Here is a 25,176-nt window from a genome sequence, read left to right on the forward strand (position 1 = left end):
ATGTGGGGTTTCAGTCATGGGTATGTTCTGCTTCTGAAGCTTAGGAACGATTAGCCAGAATACAATGAAACTTTGAATGTAGCTTATATGTATCGTCACCCTTGCAGCTACAACTTTAGCTACTGACATCTTCTTTACGATCACTCCGCATTAAACAATCGCCAGTCAAAGCCAACTGTTGAGATTGGTAAAACCCTACATTACTTTAGCGGTGGGCTGTACCTTCTACCTGAGTCCGGTCAGCAGCATCTGTCGTTTTCAGACAGGCCGGTCCGTCCCAGCGGCTCGGCTGGGAGAGTGACAGACTCACTAGCGGGCTGGTGGTGAGAGCCCGGTTCGAGCCGCCCCAGGTCGCTCGAGCCCACCCCAGCTCAGCCCGGCAGACCCACTGCGGACGGACGGTGTAATGGACATTGCGTCTTCCTTTATGTCCACCAAACCGAATGTAAATCGCGCGAATCACGGTAAAAGAGAACATGCGAAGAAACTGACCGCATCAAAAATAGGCACCACGGGGACTGAACAGAGTGATAGTATGGGCGGTACCGATTCGTTTTCCACGTGGTGTTGACTGTATGGCAGATAAAATATATATTTTCAACTTTGAACTGGAGTGTTTTCTGACCGTCAGAAATTTGCAATTGTCTGGCTCGTGGGGAATGCGAAACATCTCCGTCGTGGTGTGCTAGCTAGAAGACGTGTCCTCTCATTTCGCATTTCGCGGATACAGCTCAACACACGATTCCAGACTCGATAAAAATGTATTGGCCACCGGCAGCCGCGGCTCACAAGTCTCTCAGTCACACACTTTGTCTTTCTATCCCTCTCTCGCGCGTGCATGCACCGATCCACCGAGCATAGCACGGGCTGGCAGCGGCCGCCGAGGCCGAATCTGGGGCGCAGCCGGGCCGGCCGGCGGCGGCGCCGCCCGGTGTCCGGGACGCCCGGCCGGGGGCGCCGCCGGGGCCGGGGCGCCCGGCCCGCTGGGCCGCCGGCAGGTGTAGAAGACTGGAGGAGGCAACACAACTCGGGTGGAGGCGGAGGGCGCGGGCGTCGGCGGCGGCGGCGGGCGCCGGCCGGCCGGGCGCGCGCGCGCGCGACTGGGCCCCTCCGGGCGGCCCCTGCCGGCCGAGCGGACGGCACTGCGCCGCCGGCAGCCCCTCGCGGCGCGGCGCGGCCGCCGGGCGGCCGACCGCGGCGTGCCGCCGACACACCGGGCCCGGATTATCTCGAGTTATTTACAAAACATCCAATGTACACATTGACCAATCAACAAAGACTAGACGTATTGATACGATGAACTAAGGCAAGACACAGCTGCTCGCCGGGTGTTTTCGGCGTCGAGCGGGCCCGCTCGCCGGCCGCCGGTGTCGGCGGCGGCGGTGGCCGGTCTTACCCCATCGCGCTGCGGCCAGCCGACGGACGCGCGCCCCCCGCGCGGCGCGCGCGCTCACTGGCACTGGCCTCCTTGGCCTCTGTGTGTGGGTGGGTCGTCTCCGCGGGCGCCGCGGCCGCCTACAGGTCCGACTCGCCGTAGAGCGCCGTCGAGAAGGACAGGTAGTCGAGGGCGCCGGGCGCCGCGTTGGGTCCCGCGTAGGGCGCCATCCTCTGGATGCAGTACTCGGCCTGGTCGGGCGGTAGCTCACGGCGCAGCTCCTCCGGCAGGATGTACGGCTTGTCGGCGGCCAGGATGCGGAACGAGTCTATCACCTGCGGGCGGGCGGCGAGGGGTCAGTGCGGTCCGATACGGGGGGGGGGGGGAGGGGACGCATATGGCCAGTCCGGCTGTGGCGAGGAACAAAACATAAGACTCGAAAATTAGCCGACGCAGTGGCGGATCCAAGGGGGGGGGTCACATGGGTCATGGCCCCCTTGAGGCCCGGGGGCCCAAAGACCTGCCAGGGGCACCACCGGCCTATCAGGGGTATCACAGTCCTGACAGGGGCACCACAGGACCGCCAGGGGCACCACCGGCCTAGCAGGGACACCACGGGCCTGGTGCCCCTGGGCCCTGACAGGACTGTAACGCCCCTGACAAGCCTGAAGTGTCCCCGGCAGGCACGTGGTGCCCCTGACAGGCCTGAGGCGCCCCTGCAAGGCCGGTGGTGCCCCTGGCAGGCCTGTGGTGTCCATGGCAGGCCTGTGGTGCCCTTGCTAGGCCTCTGGCGCCCCTGACAGGCTTGTAATGCCCCTGGAAGGACTGTGGTGCCCCTGGGCCCTGACAAGCCTGAGGTGCCCCTGACAGGCCAGTGGTGCCCTTGCTAGGCCTGTGGTGCCCCTGGCAGGCCTCTGGTGCCCCTGACAGGCTTGCGGTGCCCTTGGAAGGACTGTGGTGTCCCTGGGCCCTGACAAGCCTGAGGTGCCCCTGACAGGCCCGTGGTGCCCTTGTTAGGCCTGTGGTGCCCCTGGCAGGCCTCTGGTGCCCTTGCTAGGCCGCTGGTGCCCCTGGCAGGCCTTTGGTGCCCTTGCTAGGCCGCTGGTACCCCTGCGCCCGGAGAGGACTGGTGCCCCTGAAAAGTCTGAAGTGCCCCTCGGCAGGCCCGTGGTGCCCCTGACAGGCCCAAGGTGCCTCTGCGAGGCCGGTGGTGCCCCTGACAGACCTCTGGTGCCCCTGGAAGGTGTGTGGTGCCCCTGGCAGGTCTGTGGCGCCCCTGGCAGACCTGTGTTGACTGGTGCCCCTGCTAGGTCGCTGGTGCCCCTCACAGACCTGTGGTGCCCCTGGGCCTTGACAAGCCTGAGATGCCTGGCTATGACAGGCTCGTGGTGCCCCTGATAGACCAGTGGTGCCCTTGCTAGGCCTGTAGTGCCCCTGGCAGGCCTCTGGTGCCCTGCTACCCCTGCGCCCGGAGAGGACTATGGTGCCCCTGAAAAGCCTGAAGTGCCTCTCGACAGGCCCGTGGTGCCCCTGGGCCCTGACAGGCCCAAGTTACCCGTGCGAGGTCGGTGGTGCTCCTGGCAGGCCTCTGGTGCCCCTGGCAGGTCTGTGGTGCCCCTGGCAGGCCTGTGTTGACTGGTGCCCCTGCTAGGCCGTTGGTGCCCCTCACAGGATTGCGGTGCCCCTGGAAGGACTGTGGTGCCCCTGCCCCTAGGGGTGCTCATGGGCCTAACAGGCCCGTTGTGCCCCTGACAGGCCTGTCGTGTATACTTGCTAGACCTGTGGTGCCCCTGCTTCCTGGCAGGCCTGTGGTGCCCCTGGCGGGCCTGTGGCGCCCCTACAAGGCCGTAGGTGCCCCTGACAGGTTTGTGGTGTCCCTGGAAGGACTTTGGTGCCCCTGACAAGCCTGAAGTGTCAAGGACAGACCCTTTAGACGCCAGGCCCCAGGGTCAAGTTCGTCGGACTGACAACGATTTGCTTACCTGATAACGTTCCTGGTAAGTACTCACTACTCAGCGTCCACAACATATATACACATAGCACATTCATATATACTTGCTTACAACTGGTAAATGTGGTTGTGGCTAAGAGTTAAGATACTGACTAAAAATAAAAAAATAAAAAGAAAAAAAAAACTGAAAATGGGGGCACCACCAAAATGAAGTGGACGAAATCCGTTGAGTTTTTAATTTTGGGTATAGGTAGGGGCACCACTTCGATTCATGACCCTCCCCTTGGAGTTTTCCTGGATCCGCCCCTGTCTCAGTCAGTCCACCTCCTCAAATGGGGAAGGGAGTGGGTAAGACAATGTGTGCAGCTAAGCAGAGCGGAACAACTTGATCCTAGCTCTTCAAATAAAAGCTGATATAAAATAGGAAATTTATACACGTCTTCGTTCATCTTCCTTCAACATGTAACACAATCATTTATCCAATCGCTGTAGGTAACTCATCGTTCGTGGCTGCTGGTACCTATCGCTCAGACTCCACTTCCATCTAGGTTATCTCCTTTCCCGCCGCTCTCTAGAACTCCCTCCCTCCCTCCCTCCCTCCCTCCCTCCCTCCCTCCCTCCCTCCCTCCCTCCCTCCCTCCCTCCCTCCACCTCTCACCTGTTCGGCGGTGTCCATGTCTGTCGACTCTCTCGTCATGAAGTCGAGGAAGGCGTCAAACGGCACCTGGTGTGTGTTGTTGGGGTCCACCACAGCCAGGATGCGCTGGAAGTCCAGGTCGCCCTGGCGGTCCTTGCCCAGGCTGTAGCCCACAGAGATGAGGCAGCTCTTAAACTCGTCCCAGTTGAGGCGGCCCGTGCGCGTCTTGTCGAAGTGGTTGAACGAGGCGCGGTACTCGTTGAGCTGCTCCTGGCTGATGCCCTTGCTGTCGCGCGTCAAGATCTGGTTCTCAACCTCGTTGATGTTCCTGAGGGAGAGAGCAGAGATGGTGAGGGGTGTCATGTGGGGAAGGCAGAGTGGGGATGGGTGCGGGCGGGCGGCAGACGGTCGACTGGGCATCCATCCGTGAGAAAGGAAAGATGACAGCACTAATGTACTCTTTCTATTATAGCCAACATCGTAAAAAGTAATCAGGTTATTCCCAACCCACATTTGACATTTCCGAACTGATTGACCATGATGCTGGAAAATCAGACAAGATACCCAGAAATGCTTTCAACACGAGTCATTTCTCACAGCACAATTACATACCACCACAACTATCACGCATCATTCATCACTCTTCGCTCCAGCTCAGATTAATCCACCACGCTCAATGCTCATCTCCAGCCCTCTACCAACCCTCTCCTCCCTCCCTCTCCCCCACCCCACTCACAGCTCTCCTCCTCTATCCCTGCGCCACAGTCCCCACCTGTTGATGGATGTGAGCAGGTGCTCCCAGCCAATGCGCAGCGCCTCCATCGTGTAGTGCGTGTAGCGGTTCTCGAAGATCATCCCCTCCTGGATCGACTGGTGAATACGCTCCAGCTCGTCGATCTGCGGCTTGTACGCGTACACGGCCTGCTCGTAGTTTTTCAGCTTGATGAGCTGGTCCTCGAGTGCGCCGGTGCCGCCCATCCCGATGGCGGCCACAGCGGCCATCTGTTGCTCGATCCACGGCCCGACCTGGTTGGCCTTCTCGGCGAACTGGCGCCGCAGTGCCTCGTTGTTCTGCTGGCGACGCATCTCGTTCTGGAGCGTCTGGTCGCGCTGAGGGACCAGTGACTGGCGTACGTCCGACCACTTCTGGGTCAGTACCTGAGGGAGGGAGAGGACAGAGGTCAGCACCTGTGAACGGAGGGCGAGCGAGAGACAGACATCAGTACCTGGGGAGGGAGAGGACAGAGGTCAGCACCTTGAACGGAGGGCGAGCGAGAGACATAGATCAGCACCTGGGTCAGACCTGTAGTATGGCGCGTGGGAGGGCAGGGATCAACACATTGCACCGACGTGGGGCCGGGACCGCTTAACAGGTCAAGTAGCACATCACGTGTACGGGAGAATGTGGCGTTAAAAGGCAACATCATTTCCGCCGTGAAGCCGATTAAAGAGTCAATGGAAACTTACAACGAACTGTGTTTTTTTGCGCATCTCTCGCTTGCATCAACTGAGAAGTCATTACAGATCATAAATGCAAAACAATTAGCAAAACGACTCTCAACGACACAACCAAAGACACAGCCTTTGATGGCGAGACACTCACTCTACCGTATCCGAGAGAACATTCACAATCCGCCCCATCTCTCTATCAAGTGTTCAAGTGTCCCTTTAGTAGCGGAAGCTGGGAGTGGGCGCTGGTTTAGAGTCTCCCTAGTCGTCCCTCCCTACCCCAGTGACTCACGTTGGCCGTCAGGCTGGTGTAGGGGTTCTCCAGTCCTCCGGGAATCTGGTACTGGCGCGCCAGCATCTCCACCTCCTTGACCAGGTTGACCACAGAGTTGTACTCCTTATCGGCCTCGCCGAGGGTCGCCTTGAACTGCTCGTGCGCCTCGATCAGGCCCTGGATCTCCTCCATAGTGTGCACGATGAACATATCCACCAGGTCCTCGCGGGCGCCATCCAGCCAGTTGTTGAACGGCTGGGGAGCGGTGGGAAAGCGGGGTCGGTCAGGGAGGGATCGACACCACAGGCGCATCATACAAGGGGCAGGGACAGAGCGGGGCCAGCGTCTCTACCGTCCTGATCCGGCGCTTCCTGCCGTCCTGATCCAACGTCAACGTTCCCGGAAAGATGTTGATAAACAATGCAAAATGATATACAATAACTATTAATGAGGCTGGAAACTCTGCAAACACACAACAGCGTTTACTAAGGATGAACGCAAAAATAAATGACGGCCGAGAGTGTTTCCGTTCAGAGTCAGAATAAACCCAACAAAACAAATGGGACGCCTGCTCAATTCTTTTTTGCCCCTTCCAGTGCTCTTCGCTCCTCAACCCCTCACCCCTCTCTTCTCCCCTATGGTCTCACCGCTGCGCGCTTGGCGAACTCGAGGTGGAGCTGGTCGAGTTTCTCGAGCAGCCGCTCGGTCTCGTCCAGCTGGGTGCGCCGCTGGGTGGTGAACGCCCCCAGTCGGTCCCACTGGTCGCAGATGCGCTGGCAGCGCGCGTTAATGGTGGCCGCGTCGTGGTAGTCGAGCGTGTTGAGCTCCTGCGCGATGGCGGCGATCTGCTCGACACGCTCCTGGTGGGCGGCCAGGTCCGACTCGAACGCCTCGTGCTTCTTCTTCAGAGCCTGACAGAGGAAGACGGGGGCGTGAGACAAGAAAGAGAGCGGTAAAGCGACGGGGGAGAGACATGGGGGGCATTGTAGACGCAGTGGTATACCGTTGAGACACAGGGGGTCTAATATGGTGCAGTATGAAGTTCTCAGAGAGAACAAATTAAGCATGAAAACTAGAAAACGTAGGGCTTACTTCCCTGTCATGCAGCGCAATCGGGTGCTATGCGATCTGCTTAGGTACACAAAATATTATAGAACATAGATTCATCGCATTTGTGCCTGTCTGAATACCGAGTCCGTCACTGAGTCTGCCATTAAACCGTAACCTGCGCTCGACACCGTTCACCACCGTTACCTTGAGGTCGTTGAGCTTGCAGTTGCGGAAGTCCTGGCTCTGCAGCATCTCCTCCTTGCCGCGAGTCCATTCCTCGTGAATGTCAGACTTGTGGTTGAACTTCTTGGCCAGATGGTCTATTCTCTCCAGCCTGGGGTCAAACGGCGGACGGGCGTCAGATAGTTACAGAGTGACGCTGCTGTCCTAAAATACTATTCAATGACACAGGAAATCCAACAACGAATTCTGGACGATAGGACGTTCGAGCAAGTCATCACACAATAGAATGATATCGAAAGTGGATAAAAAGCCCGGAAACCACGACAGTGAGTTCATAAAATACAAGGACAGGATCACAAATAAGAAAATAACACCAATTCTGCCGCTTATCCTGACTGACCTTAAGAATAAGCTCTTTACGCCGCATACTTGGAAATCAGGATTACACCGAACCGGAAATACCCTTGCACCACATTCTTTCTACAATAATACCGTTTAATACACGCTTGACCGCCAATCATTCACCATCCACACGTTTTTCACCGAGCAGAACGCAATCTCACTACTCTCAACACAAGCGTCACGCCCAATGCTCGGGTAAACACTCTTCCGAGACCGCCACCACACAGGTGTCCCAGTCCACGACTTAGAGCGTCTATCGACCAAACGGTCACCACCCGCCCACGGATTGGGTCGGGACGGGGTTGTGTGGGGACGAGGATGTGCAGAAAGGTGTGTGTGGGGAGGTGAGTACTGGGGACACGGCAGACAGTACCTTCGTCGGTCGGTCAGGCCGCTCCTCAGATCCGTCCGCTGCAGTCTGGACCGCCAGGAGCAGGAGCAGGGTGTGCAGGAAGGATCAGGAGACACGGGTCAGATCAGGATCGGCCGGGAGAGCACCACTGGGTAGGACAGTACCGGTCAGGATGGGACGAGGTAGGACGGGAGGGGTATCGGGAAGGAAAGAAAACGAACGAAGCGTCATCTGATGGCGTGGATTGTAGATGGGTTAAGCGATAGCCTCGAGTCACGGTTAAGTTATCTTTGAACAAGACTAGGTGAAGGATGAAAACTGAAAGAGCTCGGCCGTGACAGCTATATCATATAAACTACTTTAAGTGCACACATCACTACAAACAGGTAAAACACGACTTTGGGAAGGATATCGGATCACCAGCGTTACTCGGTATAGGCATATCGACATACCTCCGGAGGCAGATGGCGCTCGGACACCAACGCTGGGCAAAGCCACCTCCGAAGTTAACACACCCTTACCATCGCCCGGCCCGTACCACCCACCTTTCCACCCGACCACCGCCCTCTCCCACTCCCTCTACCGTCGCTCCACGTCCGTTAAGCTCACCTCATCACCTCGGTGAGGAGCCACTCCTCGAACGTCTTCTCGGAGCCCTCCAGGCGCTTCCAGGCGTTAGCCACGTCCTGAAACACACCGGACGGCGTTAGTGTCTGGAACTGTGACAGGGGCCCGGCAGCACAGCGAAACAGCAGGACAATGGAGGCAAGGACCACTTCCCTCAGACGAAACCGTCAGGCACGACTGCAGGTTCGATACGACAATGAGCGATATGAAGCAAATGCGTGATGATAGTAATGTGGTAGTTCATAACGACGCGCGATAAAAAAACGCCCGTGCGTGGCTGATATTGATACATGTACTTGTTGACACCCGGTTATCAAGAGCATCAATTCAAGGGTCGAAATTGGCACGTTAACTAATAAACAGACAAATAATTGTGAATAACTTATGACATGACAGCCGACAGCCTCTTTTCCTCCTTCCCCAGTGCTCTCAACATTCCCTTTCCATGGTGCCATCACCAATCCTCCCTCCCCCGATACAACCACTCATCCCTCTCTCCACTCACGCCGACCGTTTTGCCCTCGGTGGGTAGGTAGGCCGGCCTCCCTCACCCCCCCCCCCAATCCACTCACGCCGACGGTTTTGCCCTCGGTGGGCAGGTAGGACCCCTCCCCACCCCCTCCTACTCACTCCGACGGTTTTGCCCTCGGTGGGCAGGTAGGCGGGCCGATTGGAGAGACGCAGCTTGGTCTGCAGCGTGTTGAAGTTGGTCTCCAGCTTGGCCTTCTGTTCGACACGGGGCGGCTTGTGCTTGCGCCGGTAGTTGCGGTACTCGTCGAGCTTCTTCTGCACGCCGGCCAGTGAGTTGTCGGTCTGACGCGACTCGAGCCACGGCAGCGTGCGGCGGATCCACTCCAGCAACTGTGGGGATGGAGGGAGCGGATCAGCGGGGCATACAGACACAGACAGGCACCTGGAGGGGCGGGCAGGGGCGGCGGAGCCACTCCAGCAGCTGTAAGGGTATGGAGGGAGCGGATCAGCGGGGTATACAGACACAGACAGGCACCTGGAGGGGCAGGCAGGGCCGGCGGATCCACTCCAGTAGCTGTGGAACAGTGTCTCAAGCTCAGTGACGGAAACAGACGGACATAGGTAATCAAATGGCAAATGGCGCTCAAGTCAACTATCGAGAAAATATTGTAGAAATATAGCTTTTATTGTAATCTATACAATACATTTTATAGCATGAGTAGCTACTGAACAAATAAAAAACAATTGCAAATAATTCCAGCAGTAATACCTTCGTAGGCTTCTCAGTGGACCAGAAGAAAATTGGAACATTCAGCTCAGGAGTATAATATGTGAAGCCCGGGTCAAAGCAGGTTACTGCTGTGATAATTTCGGCTGCATCCCTGCACAGAAATAAGCTCACCAGTCCCCAGACCCCACAAATTTTGCTCGTCGCGAAAATGTCACGAAACGGTGGGTACTCACGTCGGTCGCCAGTCGTTCATACTCCTCCATGAGTCGTTCGTTGTCCTGGTTCACCTTGAGCACCTTGCAGATGCGGTTCGAAGCCGTCTCCGCCTGCCGGTTCAGGGGCAAAGTCAGAGAATGGACGATACATTTCATAACATACCGTAGAAATAAACATGCTTGTATAAAGCCGACAAAGTATACAACCAGTCATCACAGGATACGTCTACCTACAGCGAATTCACTCCTTACTAATTATTACGACCGATACATGTCTAGTTTGCTTTACAGAGCCAGTCCCATTGTCTCATCATCCATACCTTATTTACCAACAAAATCACTCCATGACTTTCAACGCCTGACCTCAAAAGTCAGGAGCCTACGGTTTACATCTGAACCCAGTGCGCCATTCCATTGTTGACGGCACGCCGATATGACCTCTTTGAACCACCCGGTACTAAACCCACCACCCCTGCCCGGCACAGCCCTTTGTATCCTTCTCACTGGTAGCCGGTATAACCTCCCCACCCCTCTCGTGCCCCGGAATCCGTCACGGTCATAATCTTCCTCCCCGCCCCGACAGCAGCACAGGAAACGGCAGAGGGCGGCAGCGGTCGGGTATTGTATGCAGAACCAGACCCGGCCAGGCACGGTCTACTTCTCTGAACAGTGGAACGGGCGGGACAGGGGTGGGACGCGGCGGAGCGGGAGTATGATAACTTTCACAGGAACAGAAGGAAGCATCGGGATGGATAGCTGGCCGAATAACGTCACAATAACGCAGGCCAGTGGTCAGGGAACACGGCTAGAGGCGTTGGTACCGTTTTGTGCTAGCCATGAAGTTTTTTTTTTCTGAGTCTATGCGGAGTCCTAAGCCATAGTTCACTATGCGGAACACCTCGCACTTGTAAGTGGAGCCTTACTTTGCCCAGCCTAATTCGTCCCCTCCAAATCTAGCCTAATTCTTCCAGTTCGCGTCATATAATCCACCCAGCCCGCCGCACTACGGCGCAGTCCGTTCCCGGTCCTCCCGTTCCGCCGCGCGGTGCGCCGTTACCTTCTGCGCTCCGGCGAAGCGGTGGTAGTACGAAGACACGTAGGTCATGACAGCCCGCTCGTCAGGAACAGGCTCGTTATTGATATCTGCAATACAGGGGCGCGGCGGAGCGGCGGACGGTTAGTTCACACGGTCGCCGCCAGGGCGGCGCTGCGTGCGGGCACACGGCACACCATGCTGGTCAGGGGCGGTCACTGGGGCTCCGGGGGAGCGACGTGCAGTGCCATGCCGCTCTGAGAGTGGCTTCGTGGGATTTAAATGTACAGGTGATACATTAGAAAACCATGCTAAGAGATGATCGGTGGAAAGAACGGATGTGGATTACCAGCCGAGAATGGATGGGCGATGAAAAGTCAAGGCATTTGAAAAAGAAACCAGGTCTTTAGACGAGTGAAATGTTTGGAAGAGCTTACAATTTTACATGGAGTGGTATGGAAAGAAGGAATCAGGGAATCATATGCATGACCTTTCAGAAAAAAAGTTACACAAACAGATAAAAACAACGAAAACAAAGTACCGCGTCTTCACGCTTCAAAACGCCGGCAGTCAGGCACTAAAACGAAAACAAACAAAACAAACAAACAAACGGACACACCACAACACAGCACCAGCAAGGCAAAACGCTCAGTCCAGTCGCAAACAGCCTGGTGTCTGCACTGAGGGACGTTAGAGAAAAGCTCGGCCCGGTCTGCGGCCCGTGTTGAGTCCCCGGGTGAACTCCCCGTGAGAACTCTCCAGGGGAGGGGTCAGCCGGCGCGCGGCGGACTGCGGCCAGGCGCGGCACTGTTAGTGTGTCGGTCCGACAACAGATGGCGTTACCTGCTGAGCGCCCTGGAAGGCGTGATAGTAGCAGGAGACGTAGGTCATGATGGCCCGTTCGTCGGGTTTGGGCGTGTTGATAAGGTCTGGCGGGCGGCGACAGTGGGACCGTCAGCCGGGCTGTCTCAGTCGGGAGCGGAGGGCGGGGACGCAGAGGGCGGGCCCCGGACCCACCCCACGGTCCACCACGGGCACCCGGCCCCGGCCCCGCCGCAGGGGAGTCCCTGGATACCAACCAAACCAATCAGCCAACAGTTTCACAGCGACCCGGGTGATCCGGGAGAAATGGAAACAGACAGGTGCAAATGACAAGTGGCAGTGAGTGTGCAACAGACAAAGAGTGACGTGCCTAACACCACAAGCGCCCAAGTGGAGATAGATCCCCAATGGTGCCTCAAGTTCCAAATGCTAAATGAATAAAAGCACGTCCACGGAAGGCAACACTTCGTCGTCCCTAGGACTTCCTCGGGAGCCGCACACAATGCTGAGTGCTAAAGGCCAACGACATAGTTAGAAACTCCTTGGCGAGGGTAACGGTTCCACGGGGGGGGGGGGGGGCGGTAGTCACCTTCAGGGTCCAGCATCTTGGGGATGTCGAGGTGCTTCTCGGCCACGTCGAAGGCGGTCATCAGGTTCTCCATCGGGTTGTCCTGAAACAAATCCGTGGAGATAGAGGTCAGGCTAATCCTGGAGACGGCTTGGTTGGAAGAGACGAACCTGATCATAGCCTCACAATTTATCAGCCGAAACGAGCGACGATCTCTACACCCCAACGGCCCATCATTTCTTCACCCAGATGCCTCCCTCCCTACCCCCTTTCCTCACTCACCCACTCGCCACCCTATCCATTACCTTGGAGAGTTTGTTGTAGTCGATGAGGACGGGTAAGTCCCTAGCCCTTCCACTCGGCACCCCACCCCTCACCTTGGAGAGTTTGTTGTAGTCGATGAGGTCGGGCCGGTGCCGGTGGATGAGCGCGCAGAACGCCAGACCGTCCTTGAAGCTGGTGTGGAAGTTCTGCACGTTCACGTTCTTGTAGGGCGCCGTCTTGCGCTGGCACCAGAGCAGCAGGCCCTCCTTGGCGGTCATCTCCTCCACAGAGATGTCCTGGATGGCGAACCGCAGGATGATGGTCCAGATCATGCCCAGCGTCATCTTCAGGTTGCCGTCGACGATCTCTGGGGAGAGAAGGTGAGGTTAGACTCGTACATACATTCCAAATCATCAGGAAGAGATGATTGGTGGTTTAGATATAGCATAGCCTCCGAATAGAATGTCAAATTCACGCCCTTTCATAAATTAGCCTCTGGTACTGGTAGGAAAGACGTAGAACACGTGAAGAATCGAGAGGCCGAAAGTGACAGCCACGTCTAAAACGCTGCTGCTATTATCAGTTTCAGTTGGTAAGCGGCGACACAAAATTGCTGGCCATTCTTTGCTCGCATTGTAAACCTATCGAACTACGTTTCCATTCATCAGCAGTGAGGTCAAACGGGATCGATCCACCACACTAGCATCTGTTTATCTCAGCGTTGTCACAAGTTATCGGCGCCGGAAAGGCCATCGACATTGGACCCAACACTGGTAGAGTCGTCAGTCAATGAGGGTAGGAGCACAGAACAGCAGCAGATCAATCAGGTCCTGGAACTGCCTGAGCCGTCCTTCACTGCCCGCCCTGCTGCTTTTGTTTATTGTTTGTTCATCACCTCCCATCAATCCAACTCGCATTCGGTAGTCATCATTCATGCTACGAGTTACATCAGAAATGGACAGAAGACGAGCCATCAACGCTGGACAGGTAGTTAACAGGAAAACAAAGTAGGAAATGCCATTCTCATTGAGACAAGAGACAACTGCCAAGGTCACGATAATAGGATAGGACATACATTACAAACTGCATGTCAACAGTGCATGCATGATGATAAACGACTTTAGGACAATGAGGAACTGAGGAAAACAATTGTACTTTTACAAAGAACCACATAGTTGACTAGATAAACCCCGAGAAACCAAATAATCGTGTGCTTATTACTACATTCTGCTCACGAAATATCCAACAGCACATCGGCCCATACAAGGCAAATTACTGGCTGTTCACGAAGCTTTACTCACGGTACGAACAGCCGACACATTCCGACGTTATCTATCGTTTTTGGCACGTTTCAGACATTCCGTCGCGCATTAACTGCGTCACTGAGAGAGCCGGCACTGCACCGGTGAAGGTCGTTCGAACGACCGCGGCCTCCAGTGTCATCAGATACATAAACGTCCACACTCACAGGACTGTCCCGTCAGCAGGGCTGGGTCGTCCTGTCAAGTGTCAGCAGAAGGTTTCTGCTGGAGCTCTATGGCCTGCACCGGACGGCTCCCTTTAGGCAACAAGGCAGCCACAAGAATATAAACGCCAAGCGACATTCAACAGGTGGATAACGGAGCGGCGTACCCCACCGAGTATGTGCCGCAACCATTTCTGAGCAGACGAGTCCCCGATACCACACCTCTTTAGTGTTGATTGCTCGCGAGACCCGATATCGTCCCAAGGTCTTACCGTTGCATCAGTCATCTCATCAACACACCGGGTTATCAATCAACTCCCCGACACTCCAATGTCCCTTCAAGATCCAACAAATGCGCTTCCATCCCGCTGAGTCTTATGAACCATCACACTACTCGTTCACTCCATAACAGTTCTGAAGTTTTTGAAGACGTTCTGAAGAAGTTCTGAAGACGGTTCTGAAGTTTCGTCCCGGCTCCCTGTCTGTCCACTAGCCCGCTCTCAGTGCCTCATCACAGTCATCAGCCCACCAATCCTCCCCATCGCTCCCGACAGGCCGTCGGCACCACAGCTTTGTCAGCGGGCAGACCGCGGGCCGGCCCTGCCGACCATACCTGGCGCGCGAGCCGCACATTCGCCACGCCCTCAGCGGTATGCTAATGCTCCGATACGTCAGCCGAACGGAACCGCAGACGGCCAATAATACGTCTCAGACGGCCGGTCTGAGACGCACAGACCAGGCTCTGTCAACGGCGGGAGAGTAAAGCCATGGCCGTCCGTCGTCGTAATGGGAGACTCATCAGATAGACAGCAACCCATCCAGTCAATAACATATTCGGTCGATAACCTATTGACTTTCATATTGCCGTATCGGTGCAACCTATGATTACAGACTGTGGCGGTATTCCCGTATAGAAGTGCTGTAACAAGAAAAAACATTTGCCGACAACGATGCAGCAGGAAGCATCGCAGTTCAGGTGCCGGTATCACGTGACAAGCAAGTGACAAGGCCGCCCGGCGGAATGTCGCGTCACGTGACCTCCGAGAGTGGCTCGGCATTTTGCCGCGGGCGACGTCAGCAAAAACCGGGCCGGCACTGGGTCACTTTCGCTGCCACTTTGGCGCTATTGTTTCATTTATGCTGCTAGTGGTGTGGAGGCTGCCGTCTCAGGCCAATAAGAACACGGATAAGAACGCAAGGAATACGGGTAAAGGCCACTTGCAGAAAGGTCCGTCAATCATGCAGGGTCAGCTAGGTAGTAGGGATTTATGGTAGGGATATTCTCTTTGAGGGGTCTATCTGGATCCAAGGAACAAAAATAAAGATCACTAGTGGAGGACTTTCAGGGAGGGTCAGATCTGTTGTTGCATTTCAGAGGTCTTGAACTGTGTGGTGGTCAAAAGAAAAGACGCTGTCCACATCACAGCCTCTACATGAACGAGGCAAACCACAAGCCTGTTTTGGCCAATAAAGAACATGGTGCCATCAAAATGGCGCCGCACCGGTCATAGCTCAACACATGCAACCATAAAATTGCATGCACGACTTGGATTGTTATGTACCGCAACAAAGTGCAGGCGTCCTTAACAAGGATGACGAAATAAAGCCGGCAAGGCCGCAGCATGCCAGCTTTATTAGTCGAGACCGGTTCGGCTGCGGATCTCTGTGCCAGAAAGGTGACCTGCATTTGTCCAATTATTTCTGCTGGTTCCGTTTCATTTGACGTGACTCAAGTGGCTTCACGAGCTGCCGTATCTGCTGCCCGATAACGAAGAATTTCTCGTCGTTAGGTTTCTAGCTATCCATTTGAATAGCTTTCGAGTCATTCGGTTGGAAACCTGTTGGGCGACTCAGATATAAAAACAGACCGGGCGGTCGCTGCAGAGGGGAAAGTTCGTTAAAGGAAGGGTGCCACCTTTTGGACACAACGCAGTTTTTACAAGATTAGCCTCACATGAACCTAAAAACCGGCTTCACTTACCTATGCTCGAGACGGTCAGCATTGAATCCGCACGTGAAGTTATCATTTGCGAGTTTTGCTGCCAGCATTCGGGCAGGCAAAAATCTTCAGCACTATTTCCTCGTCGTGTTAAGGGTATTTTATAAAACATGAAATCAGCAAAGGTATGTATAAAAGTTATACTTTTGAAGCATGTTTTATCATTTTGAAAGGGTATATTTTTTCTTTATGGTATACACTTAAGTTTTAAAATTTTAATTGGGAAGTTTTTCTAGTAAGTTGCATGAAGGGTGAAGGGTTCCATAGATCTCTTAAGCATTGTAAAGGAAAAACCTTTACTCGACTTATTTGATGTTCTTTTGACGTGGCAAATATGGCCAACAGTTACCTACTTGGTTACCTAAAACTTAGTTCAAATCATGTTATCTTCTTCCTTTTTATTTGTTCATCTTTTTGTCTCAGTTGCGCCATCAATGCAAATGGCAGAATGATATGTTGCCATGACAACAGGATATGCCAGCCGTCCTAGCTGCCACATCAAACGACCTTGAGTTGTAGTGGTGATATAAACAACGATCTTTTTTTTTTGGCCAATGTATTAAATGCAATGTTTCTGTTTTTTGTATATTGTGGACGCGCTAACCACGTCTAAAAATTCAAATAAGCAAAAAAGATTCATAGAACAAAAATTTCGGAAGGTGGCACCCTTCCTTTAAAGAGTTCAGCCGTTCGTCGGACACGTATGGGCGAGGATTAATTTCAACCGACAGGGGTTCGTTTCGACCAGTCGTCAAACATAATAGAATCACCGTTCATGACCATAAACCCCTTTGAGTGTGTACTGTGTAACTATTTAGAGAAATAAAATGATTTGATGTGATCTGCTCCAAAATAGTATCATCCACCCCAATCAGACTCATGCCCCTCCAGGCTCAGACGAGCCTAAACTGAAGCCCCAGAGGGCTTAAATTAGTCGACGGACAGTTTTAGCCTGACGGCATCCATTGACAGCGGTTGACCTTGGCCGATGGGCCGCGAGTCATGGACATTGGCCAGTGGGTGGTGGAGAGTGACACATGTCACTGAAGCAACAGTTCCTTACAAATAGGGGCCATCACTTCATCAGTAAGGGGCGAATGTGATGGAGAATAAGAGTGAAGCAAATTGAAGGACTCCGATCAACTTCGAACGTCGTCTAGGCAGAGTTCACACAACCGCACATCCCAGGTCGGATGTCCAACAGGTCTGCCTTGTGTCAACCTCTAACACATGACAGGCGCTTTCAGCCACTAATAGGGATAATCAGTACCAGTGTTTTTATCGGTAGAACACAGGCCACACAGGGTCTCCGGTTTCAAACCATACAGCTGTACCACTTCACCAACAGGCATAGAAGGTTTATTCTTAGGTGTTGTTTTTATTGCTTTTATTTATTGTTTTATTGTTTTTATTGTTTTATATAGGTGTTGCTTTAATGAATAAAAGCGGTCATCGGCACAGTAAAGTATGCATGAACTCTAAACCATTTCAGCAAAATAGGAACGATTGCTGTAAAAAGAAAAAAAGATCACAAACTTCGGGGCTAAACATAGCCTAAGAGCTATCAGGCATAAAGTCAATCGCCGAGATCATGCAAAATGGACTTGTGAACGAAGGTTTCAAGCTAAATACCATAACGGTAAGTACAATTGACCTGTAGCTCTTTACTGGTTAGGTTCTAGTGACCAGCACTAAGATCAGCTCCATTTGTGATAGACCACCTAGGCATTCATCTGACATCTCAGCTCACATCTGGTTTCCGCCGACGCCGTTTGACTTTCCTTCACTATCCCGACTCGCTGACCTGGAGATATATGCCGGGAAAAGTCGTGTAGAGGACAACTGAACCACTTTTCCCGAGCTGGCAGTGGCCGGGCGAGTTTTCCCTTGTGTGGCGCATATCTCGCGACTCCAAGACCGGCCAAGATCGGCTGCTGACAGAGAATTTCAGTCCTCGCTATTCGTTACTTCAGACGCGCGTGCCTCACGATCCGCCCGTCGACATTTTCAATAGAGGCTATTTGCAATGCCGGCCAAAGAAATTAGACACAGCGATGACCCAAATGACCGGCATTCTTATGCTCAACTTTTCAACGGGCGGCATTTGCCGAGGAAGCTTAAGAACTTGTGAAATAAGCATGCCTCCTTTGAAAAAGTTGCAAGAGGCGCATCATAAGCATTACTGCAATCCATCCTTTCCAGTCATACCGAGGACAACCCCCCCCCCCCCCCTCAACATCATCTTTTCGTCAGCTGACACCGATGACGTCATCCGCATCCACCGACCGTTCAGCTGTACGGTATCAGATGGTATCAGTATACCGCCGATCCCGGTCGCCCAGCCACGGTTTATTTACACCAGTCGAGCCAACACCATGCGGTCTCTCTCGGTCACCAGACTCGATCGGTTCTAGGATTTCCACATCTCTCGCTTCAGGATTTCGGTCTCATCCAGTCACTCGCCCAGTCACCTGACCCAATAAGTTCCATTCAGCCTCGGACTCACGAGTCACGCCTGCTACACTCCCTGTCTCTGTCCTGTCTCTATCTACTCAGGACTCTTCCATTTGCCCCCTGACCCCAGTGCACACCGCATGCCTGACATTCTGTGAACTGAATGCAGAGATAAACTCGACGTCAAGTTGCTGCTAGCCTGCAACGTTGCAATGATCACGGAAACACGGACACAGGGTCGAAGTCCACCAGTAGATTCGGCGAAAGAACGCATACCTATTTGGACATAGCTTACACAGACAATCATAGACGGTGTTTGCGTATAACGGTGCGCGATTATACGAGAGTAGCCGGTGGCAACGTCAGGTAACGGCAGTGCGGCTGACGGTCCGAGCTCGGAAGCGTTTATCAACTCTCAGACAATGCGGGATTATGCGGGAGGACCACGCTGCATTCACAGTGACGTTACAATGGGCTCACATGGCTACCACGCCCAGAAAATGCAGTCCAAGCACCGCTCGATCCACGAATGTGCCGTGGCGAATTCGGCCCCGGCCCAGGATCGGTATGCAACATACCAGTGTGGCAGCACCTGAGTCCAGCTGGCAGCTGGAGACCTGTCAGGTTATCATTGTCCCGCAGACCTCACCATAGACCGATAGCATAGCTTTCAACCAGCGGTACTCAGGACTATCTATATCGGCCCATTTGGAGGCATTCAGCAATACCCATCGGCGTTAGCAGCAGTGGCCTTAGCAGCAGCGGCGGCGGCGGTGACGGCGGCGGACGTTGTGGAGCGGCGGCCGCGGCTGTTTACCCTCCGTCGATGTTTGGCCGCTCAGCCATCACCCGCCGAGCCGGAGCCAGATCCGGAGCCGTGCACGGACCGACCGGAAGGTGATATGGGCTGCAGCTCCGTGCTGGAGGGGAGGGTAGGATAGCTAGAGCACAGGGGCGCCCAGAACTGTCAGTTTGCGCTCTGCAGGGAGGGGTGGAGGATAGGGGATTCGGGGGATTCGCAGCTCATCGGGATGAAGTATGAACTGCGCAGTCGTGCGGATGTGATGAGAGAACTCCGCGGTGAATGACAATTATGCAGTTGGGAAATAGTTGTAGATGTACCGACGCGGCGGTTGGCTGTGCTGTTCGGGACCCGGCGGAAGACCCTGATCAGCACCATCAGTGCTAATAGCCCACCAATTATCACCGACACAACAACCATTGCAGGCCCTCGGCACCAGTTCTCCTAACGGGACCCGCCCTCAACGCTCCGCCGTCCGTTGTCGAAGCATTCCCTCACACGGGAGCCGCCTTCTCGTGCACACAGTTCCCGCGGGAGGCTCTACAACACAACATCGCTGGCTATCCCGCGGGAGAGGCCGTTCCCACATTCGGAGCTGGTGTGACGTCCAATTACGGTGTCCCCGCGGGGCTGCCGGCCAGAGATCGTCGACCGATGTCTCCGAAATAGTGTCACAACGCCGACGGTCGTGGGAGTCCTCTGCAGCGGAGCAGGAGCCGAAACGGACGATACGGACAATCCCAGGCAGATACCTACGCGCAGATCGAGCTGGACGTGAGTGATGGGGGGAGTAAGGAAACAGTCTAGGGCATGGGGAGGAATGCTGGAGGAGAGAAAACCAAGGTGGCTTGAGAACGCCCGGACTTTCAATGTCATCGAGGTTCATGAACTTAGAAGAAAACAAGAAGCAGCCAGTTGCAGCAGCCAGAAGCTTGAGCGGAATCCACGAACAAGACAAGAAGACAAGGAACGGGAGCAGAGCAAAACGTTAGCAGTCATTCCATCCCAGGCCAGACATCAGCTCACGCTGGGTTCCCCCCTTCCCCCCCCCCCCCACTAGACCAGTCCGAACTGGACTGTGTCATTCTCCCAGGCCGGGCACCCACCGTGTCAAGATCGGTCGCACAAGTTCCCGCGACTAACAGTACCCAGAGCCTCGTCACGGCCCGGCACGGACACCGTGTGCCAAATCATCCCGGACGCAGGTCTGTCATTCGGGGTTCCCAACGGCTTCACGACCATACAGTCGCACCACCAAGAATCACATCTTGCAGATCGCCAAGGTTCGACGACAGCCACGCTACAGAGCTCGGCTTATAATGACCCCCCCCCCCCAGTCCGGAGGCACATTGTGAGCCAGGAAACGGAAGGCGAGCACAGGCTCGTCAACCAGGTGTCCCACACACGAGCACAGAGGCCACCCAATTTGTCGCGCAGTGCCCCTCCCGCGTTCCGACATCCACCCCTGGCGTCAACCTTGGCCCGCGGCGGTCACAACACTTCCAGACGTATGTCGTGCCGGGGCGTTTACCACTGTGCCGGCGGGCGCTCTACGAGAGGGGTGAGCTAACGCAGCTGCCGCTGCTGTTCAGCTGTCTTAGGGTGTTTCGCCGAACCGTGAGCGCACTCGAGTGCAGGCGGTCGAGGTCGCATGGAGTACAAGGTGTTATCTGATCACCAGGAGGGAGGCGCTGACGGATTATCGAGCCTTGCAGGCTGTTAAAATGTATCGGCTAAGCGTCAACAGTCGGCCCCACAAGTGGCAACTGATACGAGGGGAGGTCTGGGGGGGGGGGACTGGTACGCGTCTGTTGACGCCGCTAAGCAGTCGTGATATTGAAATACTGAGTGATGTTGTTCGGCAGGGGTAATATGGGATCATTGAGTGACGAGTGTCGCGACCATTAGGCTCTATATTAGACAGATGAGTAATGGTAAGCATGACTGATACATTACCAAAATAGGACACGAATACATGACTCATCAAAGGTCAGATGATTACCTGAAATCTCCAACCTGATGAAATGCTGTGCCGTTGAAGTCATCAGTATTTTGCTCTTAGAAGACGAATCTGAAGAAGTTAATCACGAATGGGACAGGACTACGCCAAACAGCCAATCTACTGCTTATATATGACACTAAAATCGTGACGAACGGCATTCTTCACATGAGAAAAAAAAACACGATATGTCTCCGTCTCGTACGATCCACGTCAAGGATTCAAAGGATACAAAATTACAAAGAAAAGCCGCCGTGAGCCTTTGGACAATTCCAGGATCATAACCACAACACCCAAGGTTGTAACAGGGCAAATGACAACACCAAATATCAAGCATCCGCGACCGGGCTCGTTCGCTCTATCAAGTGATAGTGTAATAGGGAAACAGTAGTAGAATATCTGGCCACAACTCTCCATCCTGATACCACTCTCCTCAGTCACAGCCCGCCCTAAATTACTGCCATATACCTGTCTGAGCTGGTTGGTCACGCCTAATCCCGGCCCTGTCCGGGTTAGAGTGTGGCATAGACCACAGCTGTCCGGTTGAGCCGTCATTAGCCGCTATCGGTGATATCGTCCCACTATCAGAGACGCCCGCGGCTGGCGGGGGCTTGGTCGGTGGTGCAGCTGCCCCATGCTAGGATGATTACAGCCGACGTGCATGTGAACACCTATGCTGAGGCGGCAGGAGGTGAAATGATTGTACCAAACAACTAGACGTTGAGATTTTCGACAATATCGAGGCTGAATACGGCAGCACAGTAAGGCACAATCACCAGTTCCCATTCCAACTGTGGAAGGCCGGCGATTGGCTGAAAACTCGGTACTGCACTCAGCCTGAGAACTCAGCTAGCGCCTTCTGCTCCAGCCAACTGCCGGTCGGAAGCTCATAAGTTCATAACGGTAGAGAAACGCCAGGTGGTCCTCGGAAACACATACACACAAACACACACACAGACACGAAGTACCACGAGGCGGCCAGCTGTTCCCCTGGACCATTCAGCTGCCGGGTGGAACGCTACAGCGCACACCAGCGCTCGATAAAACGGAGCAACGAGTGTGGGGAAGGGTACCCTCCGAGGCCTGATAGCTGTACTCCGCGTCTTGCCATGCGTGAACTGACGCCATTCGTCAAACCTCCACGAGGTGTCTGACAGACATTACCTATCCCACCGCACCCACATGGCCAGCATTCCATTGTGTTTTGGAGCGCTCTGACAGCCGTATTATTTGTTGTGTGAAAACAAGTCGGTCCTTAGTGGCGTTTACCGCCTCTGAATGCTGATGAGGTCAGCACGGGCTCATGGACGAGTCGCTGATTTACATGAAGATGAACACACCGAGAAAGCGCTAATGCGAAAGCGATTAGTGGGCTGATTCCGGTTCTAGATTCAGATAATGCGCAGAGGGGGAGAGAGAAGCCTTGTTGATTGCATGTAAATAATCAAAGAAGCTGTCTAAGTGCAGAGGCCAAAGCACTCATGAATATCTACCACCCCTTCACCGCGCACGAGCTGATATCTTATCAGGCACTTCAACCACAGCCAATGGTAGAAACTGATATAGCTGATGTCTGAAGATAAATAATGCCTGCGATTGTTTCGGAGTGGCAACTCGAAGTTGGTCCTTTCTCCCATAAAACGCCATGATGATAATTTGTAAATGCGAGAAGATGCAAACGTGACTGTTGAGAACACCCTCTCAACACCAGATATTCCCTGTTTCACCTGAGCCTGCCTCGACGGTAAGACAAACCCATCAAACCCCCGACCTTCCCCGTCGGACTCACCCTCGGCGCCAATGGAGACCAGCTTGACGCCCTTGCTGGCGATGAAGTCCAGTGCCTTGTTGACGTTGGCGATCTTGTGGAAGCGCATCTTGCCGCGGTCGGGCTTGGAGAGGGTCTCGCCGGAGATGACCTCCAGCAGCAGCATCAGCTTCAGGCCATTACGGAAGTCCTCCTCGATGTTTTCGATGGAGGTGCCGGCCTTCCGCAGGTGGGAGTTGCACCAGGCCGTGAAGGTCTGCGGGAAGAGAGCGAGAGGTCAGTGACAGGTCAGTGACGGGTTAGCGGCCGGTCAGCAGTACAGGTCAGGTCACTGCCGTCCGTGATATATCGACTTAACAAATGTTTCGTCGGTGCAGGTTGGTCGTATGGATTAGGATTGGTACGCATATAAGCAATTTTGAAAAGAAGAGTCAACTTCCGTAAACTGAGCATAATAATTCCCCCCGACCTGGCATGCCCAGACACCAGGGCATAGCCAAGTCATCGTGGTTACGCCACTTCGCCTAACGAACTGCGTTTCGCTGCTGTAAACGGAAGCCTGCGCCTGTATCAACACACCTGCACTATTTCTGCAACAAAACCTTGCCGTATCAACACAGTCACCTCTGATAACCGTATCGTCCTCTCGGAGTACCTACAATGGCCCTGGGAGCTGCACCACACGGCACTGTTTTCTCAGGCGTCTCCAGCTACCACGCTCTAAGACGCAGTAGCTTGGCGTGGCAGCATACTCCACCGGAGGCTACTATCCCAGCAGACGACCCAATTCCTTTACCACCGTGTTGGCTGCCCAACATGTCCCGTACTACCCCGCCAGACGCCCCTTCCTCGACCACCGCTCCTCCCGCCCCTTCTGTCCCAGTCAGCACCGGCAGCAGCCCCGCCGGCGCCGCCGCTGCCCGGCTCCGTGTCTGCAGACAGTTTCCGCCCGGGGGCCGCCGTGACCACCGGTTCTGCTGCTGTGTGCGCAGTTGTGGCGAAGTATTCGGGCATCCCGCCGTGGAGCCTCTCGGTGAGCCCGTATCGCGCATGGAGTGGACGATCTAGCTCAACCGAGACAGGATGTGTGGCTACGCTTCAGAGAGCAACTGATTTCATTAAGACGCAGCGACACATTTAGTCCATGCAGACACCGCCTGAGGCAGCTTGGAGCGACCCATGCTGAGATGAAAGCACCCACTGCTCAGCAAAGCGTGAGATTTTCGCCAAAGGTGCGCAATGAGGCATGGCGGTGAGGCCCAACTCAGCTGCGACCGACAAACACATTCAACCATATCCTACGACTTGGTTTTCCCTCCGCCTTTTTGCCATTCTTAGGTCCGGGCAAGTCCGTTCCCATCACATAAGCTCCTACTCTCGTCACACTCTGCAGCGGCGGTGGGACGCCCCGGTCTCCAGTGGTGTGTGAGAGCCACGCACGGGCCGCCGCCCACCGCCCGCCGTCCAGCGCCCGGCGGGCATCTCTCGGCTCTCGGCGGGATGGCGCGGCGGGTCAGTGACCGGCCAGATCTCACCATTACCACTGCCGCCACCGCCCCTGGCCTTCTCGGTCCGGCCGGCACGCAGGGATTTGGGCCACAGACCCACCCGGTGAGGAACGAGAGTAGATTGGAGAGACAGGTAGGCGCGACTTTACACCGGAGGGGCGAGATCGCTCAGTGAGAGCAACAGGACTTGTTTCGTTCATGCTAACCAGAGTATCCGCGCAACCGGTTTTATTTTGCTGACAAAGCTTACAGGCGAGAAATGTCATTTCTTTCTGGTGGCGGTATCCTGTCCGTTAGTTTGTCATCTCACACCAAACACTACTAAGTTTCCATCACTCACTCCCGTATTGTTTATTGTAGTTCACGCCGTCCATTTCTGAGACCGAACAGATTCCCTGGACGAGCGGTATATCCGTGCCTGCGGCACCCTGTCATGCCGACCACACCAGTGCGGGCCGCTGTCACGGGCTGTCAGCGTCGTCACAACAGCTGGTAGTGTGACGCGTCACGGCACGACACAGCTCCGCGGGGGGCGCGGTAACGAGACTGGGTAACGGAGCCGGACGTGGGAGAGAACATGGCACAGTAAATATGCGAGAGGGAAGATGGACAGTGGACTTCCCGAAACTGAGGAGAGAGTATGGATGCTTCGCATCGGCCATGATAGTGATAAATGAGATTTAATTAGAAATCTGTTGGTTTCTCGCGACAACCCTCATCTAAAAGCTCATGCCATAGCAGTCTGCGCATCCGCTGCCAGCTCCCCAGTGCCCATCCT

At 54.6% G+C, this 25,176-nt stretch overlaps 1 protein-coding gene across 2 annotated transcripts; it reads right to left on the reverse strand.

The window, feature by feature from the left end:
- Positions 1-742: 742 nt before the first annotated feature.
- On the reverse strand, positions 743-23,143 carry LOC122376515 (alpha-actinin, sarcomeric-like). Of its 2 annotated transcripts, XM_043356407.1 has the most exons (14): positions 22,912-23,143; positions 12,517-12,770; positions 12,161-12,242; positions 11,593-11,678; positions 9,735-9,827; positions 8,931-9,161; positions 8,283-8,359; positions 7,695-7,739; positions 6,941-7,070; positions 6,334-6,597; positions 5,705-5,941; positions 4,736-5,121; positions 3,985-4,291; positions 743-1,710 (listed from the first exon to the last, which is right to left on the reverse strand). In XM_043356407.1, exons 1-14 carry the CDS (start codon positions 23,054-23,056, stop codon positions 1,516-1,518), a joined length of 2,532 nt encoding a protein of 843 aa, XP_043212342.1. In that variant the 5' UTR covers positions 23,057-23,143; the 3' UTR covers positions 743-1,515. The 2 variants fall into 2 exon arrangements, with proteins under 2 accessions (XP_043212342.1, XP_043212343.1); XM_043356408.1 differs by lacking the exon at positions 7,695-7,739.
- Between the last annotated feature and the right edge of the window lie 2,033 nt (positions 23,144-25,176).

The sequence above is a fragment of the Amphibalanus amphitrite genome, unplaced genomic scaffold (genome assembly GCF_019059575.1).
Source record: "Amphibalanus amphitrite isolate SeventyFive unplaced genomic scaffold, NRLGWU_Aamphi_draft 002177F_arrow, whole genome shotgun sequence".
Taxonomy (NCBI): Eukaryota; Metazoa; Arthropoda; class Thecostraca; order Balanomorpha; family Balanidae; genus Amphibalanus; species Amphibalanus amphitrite.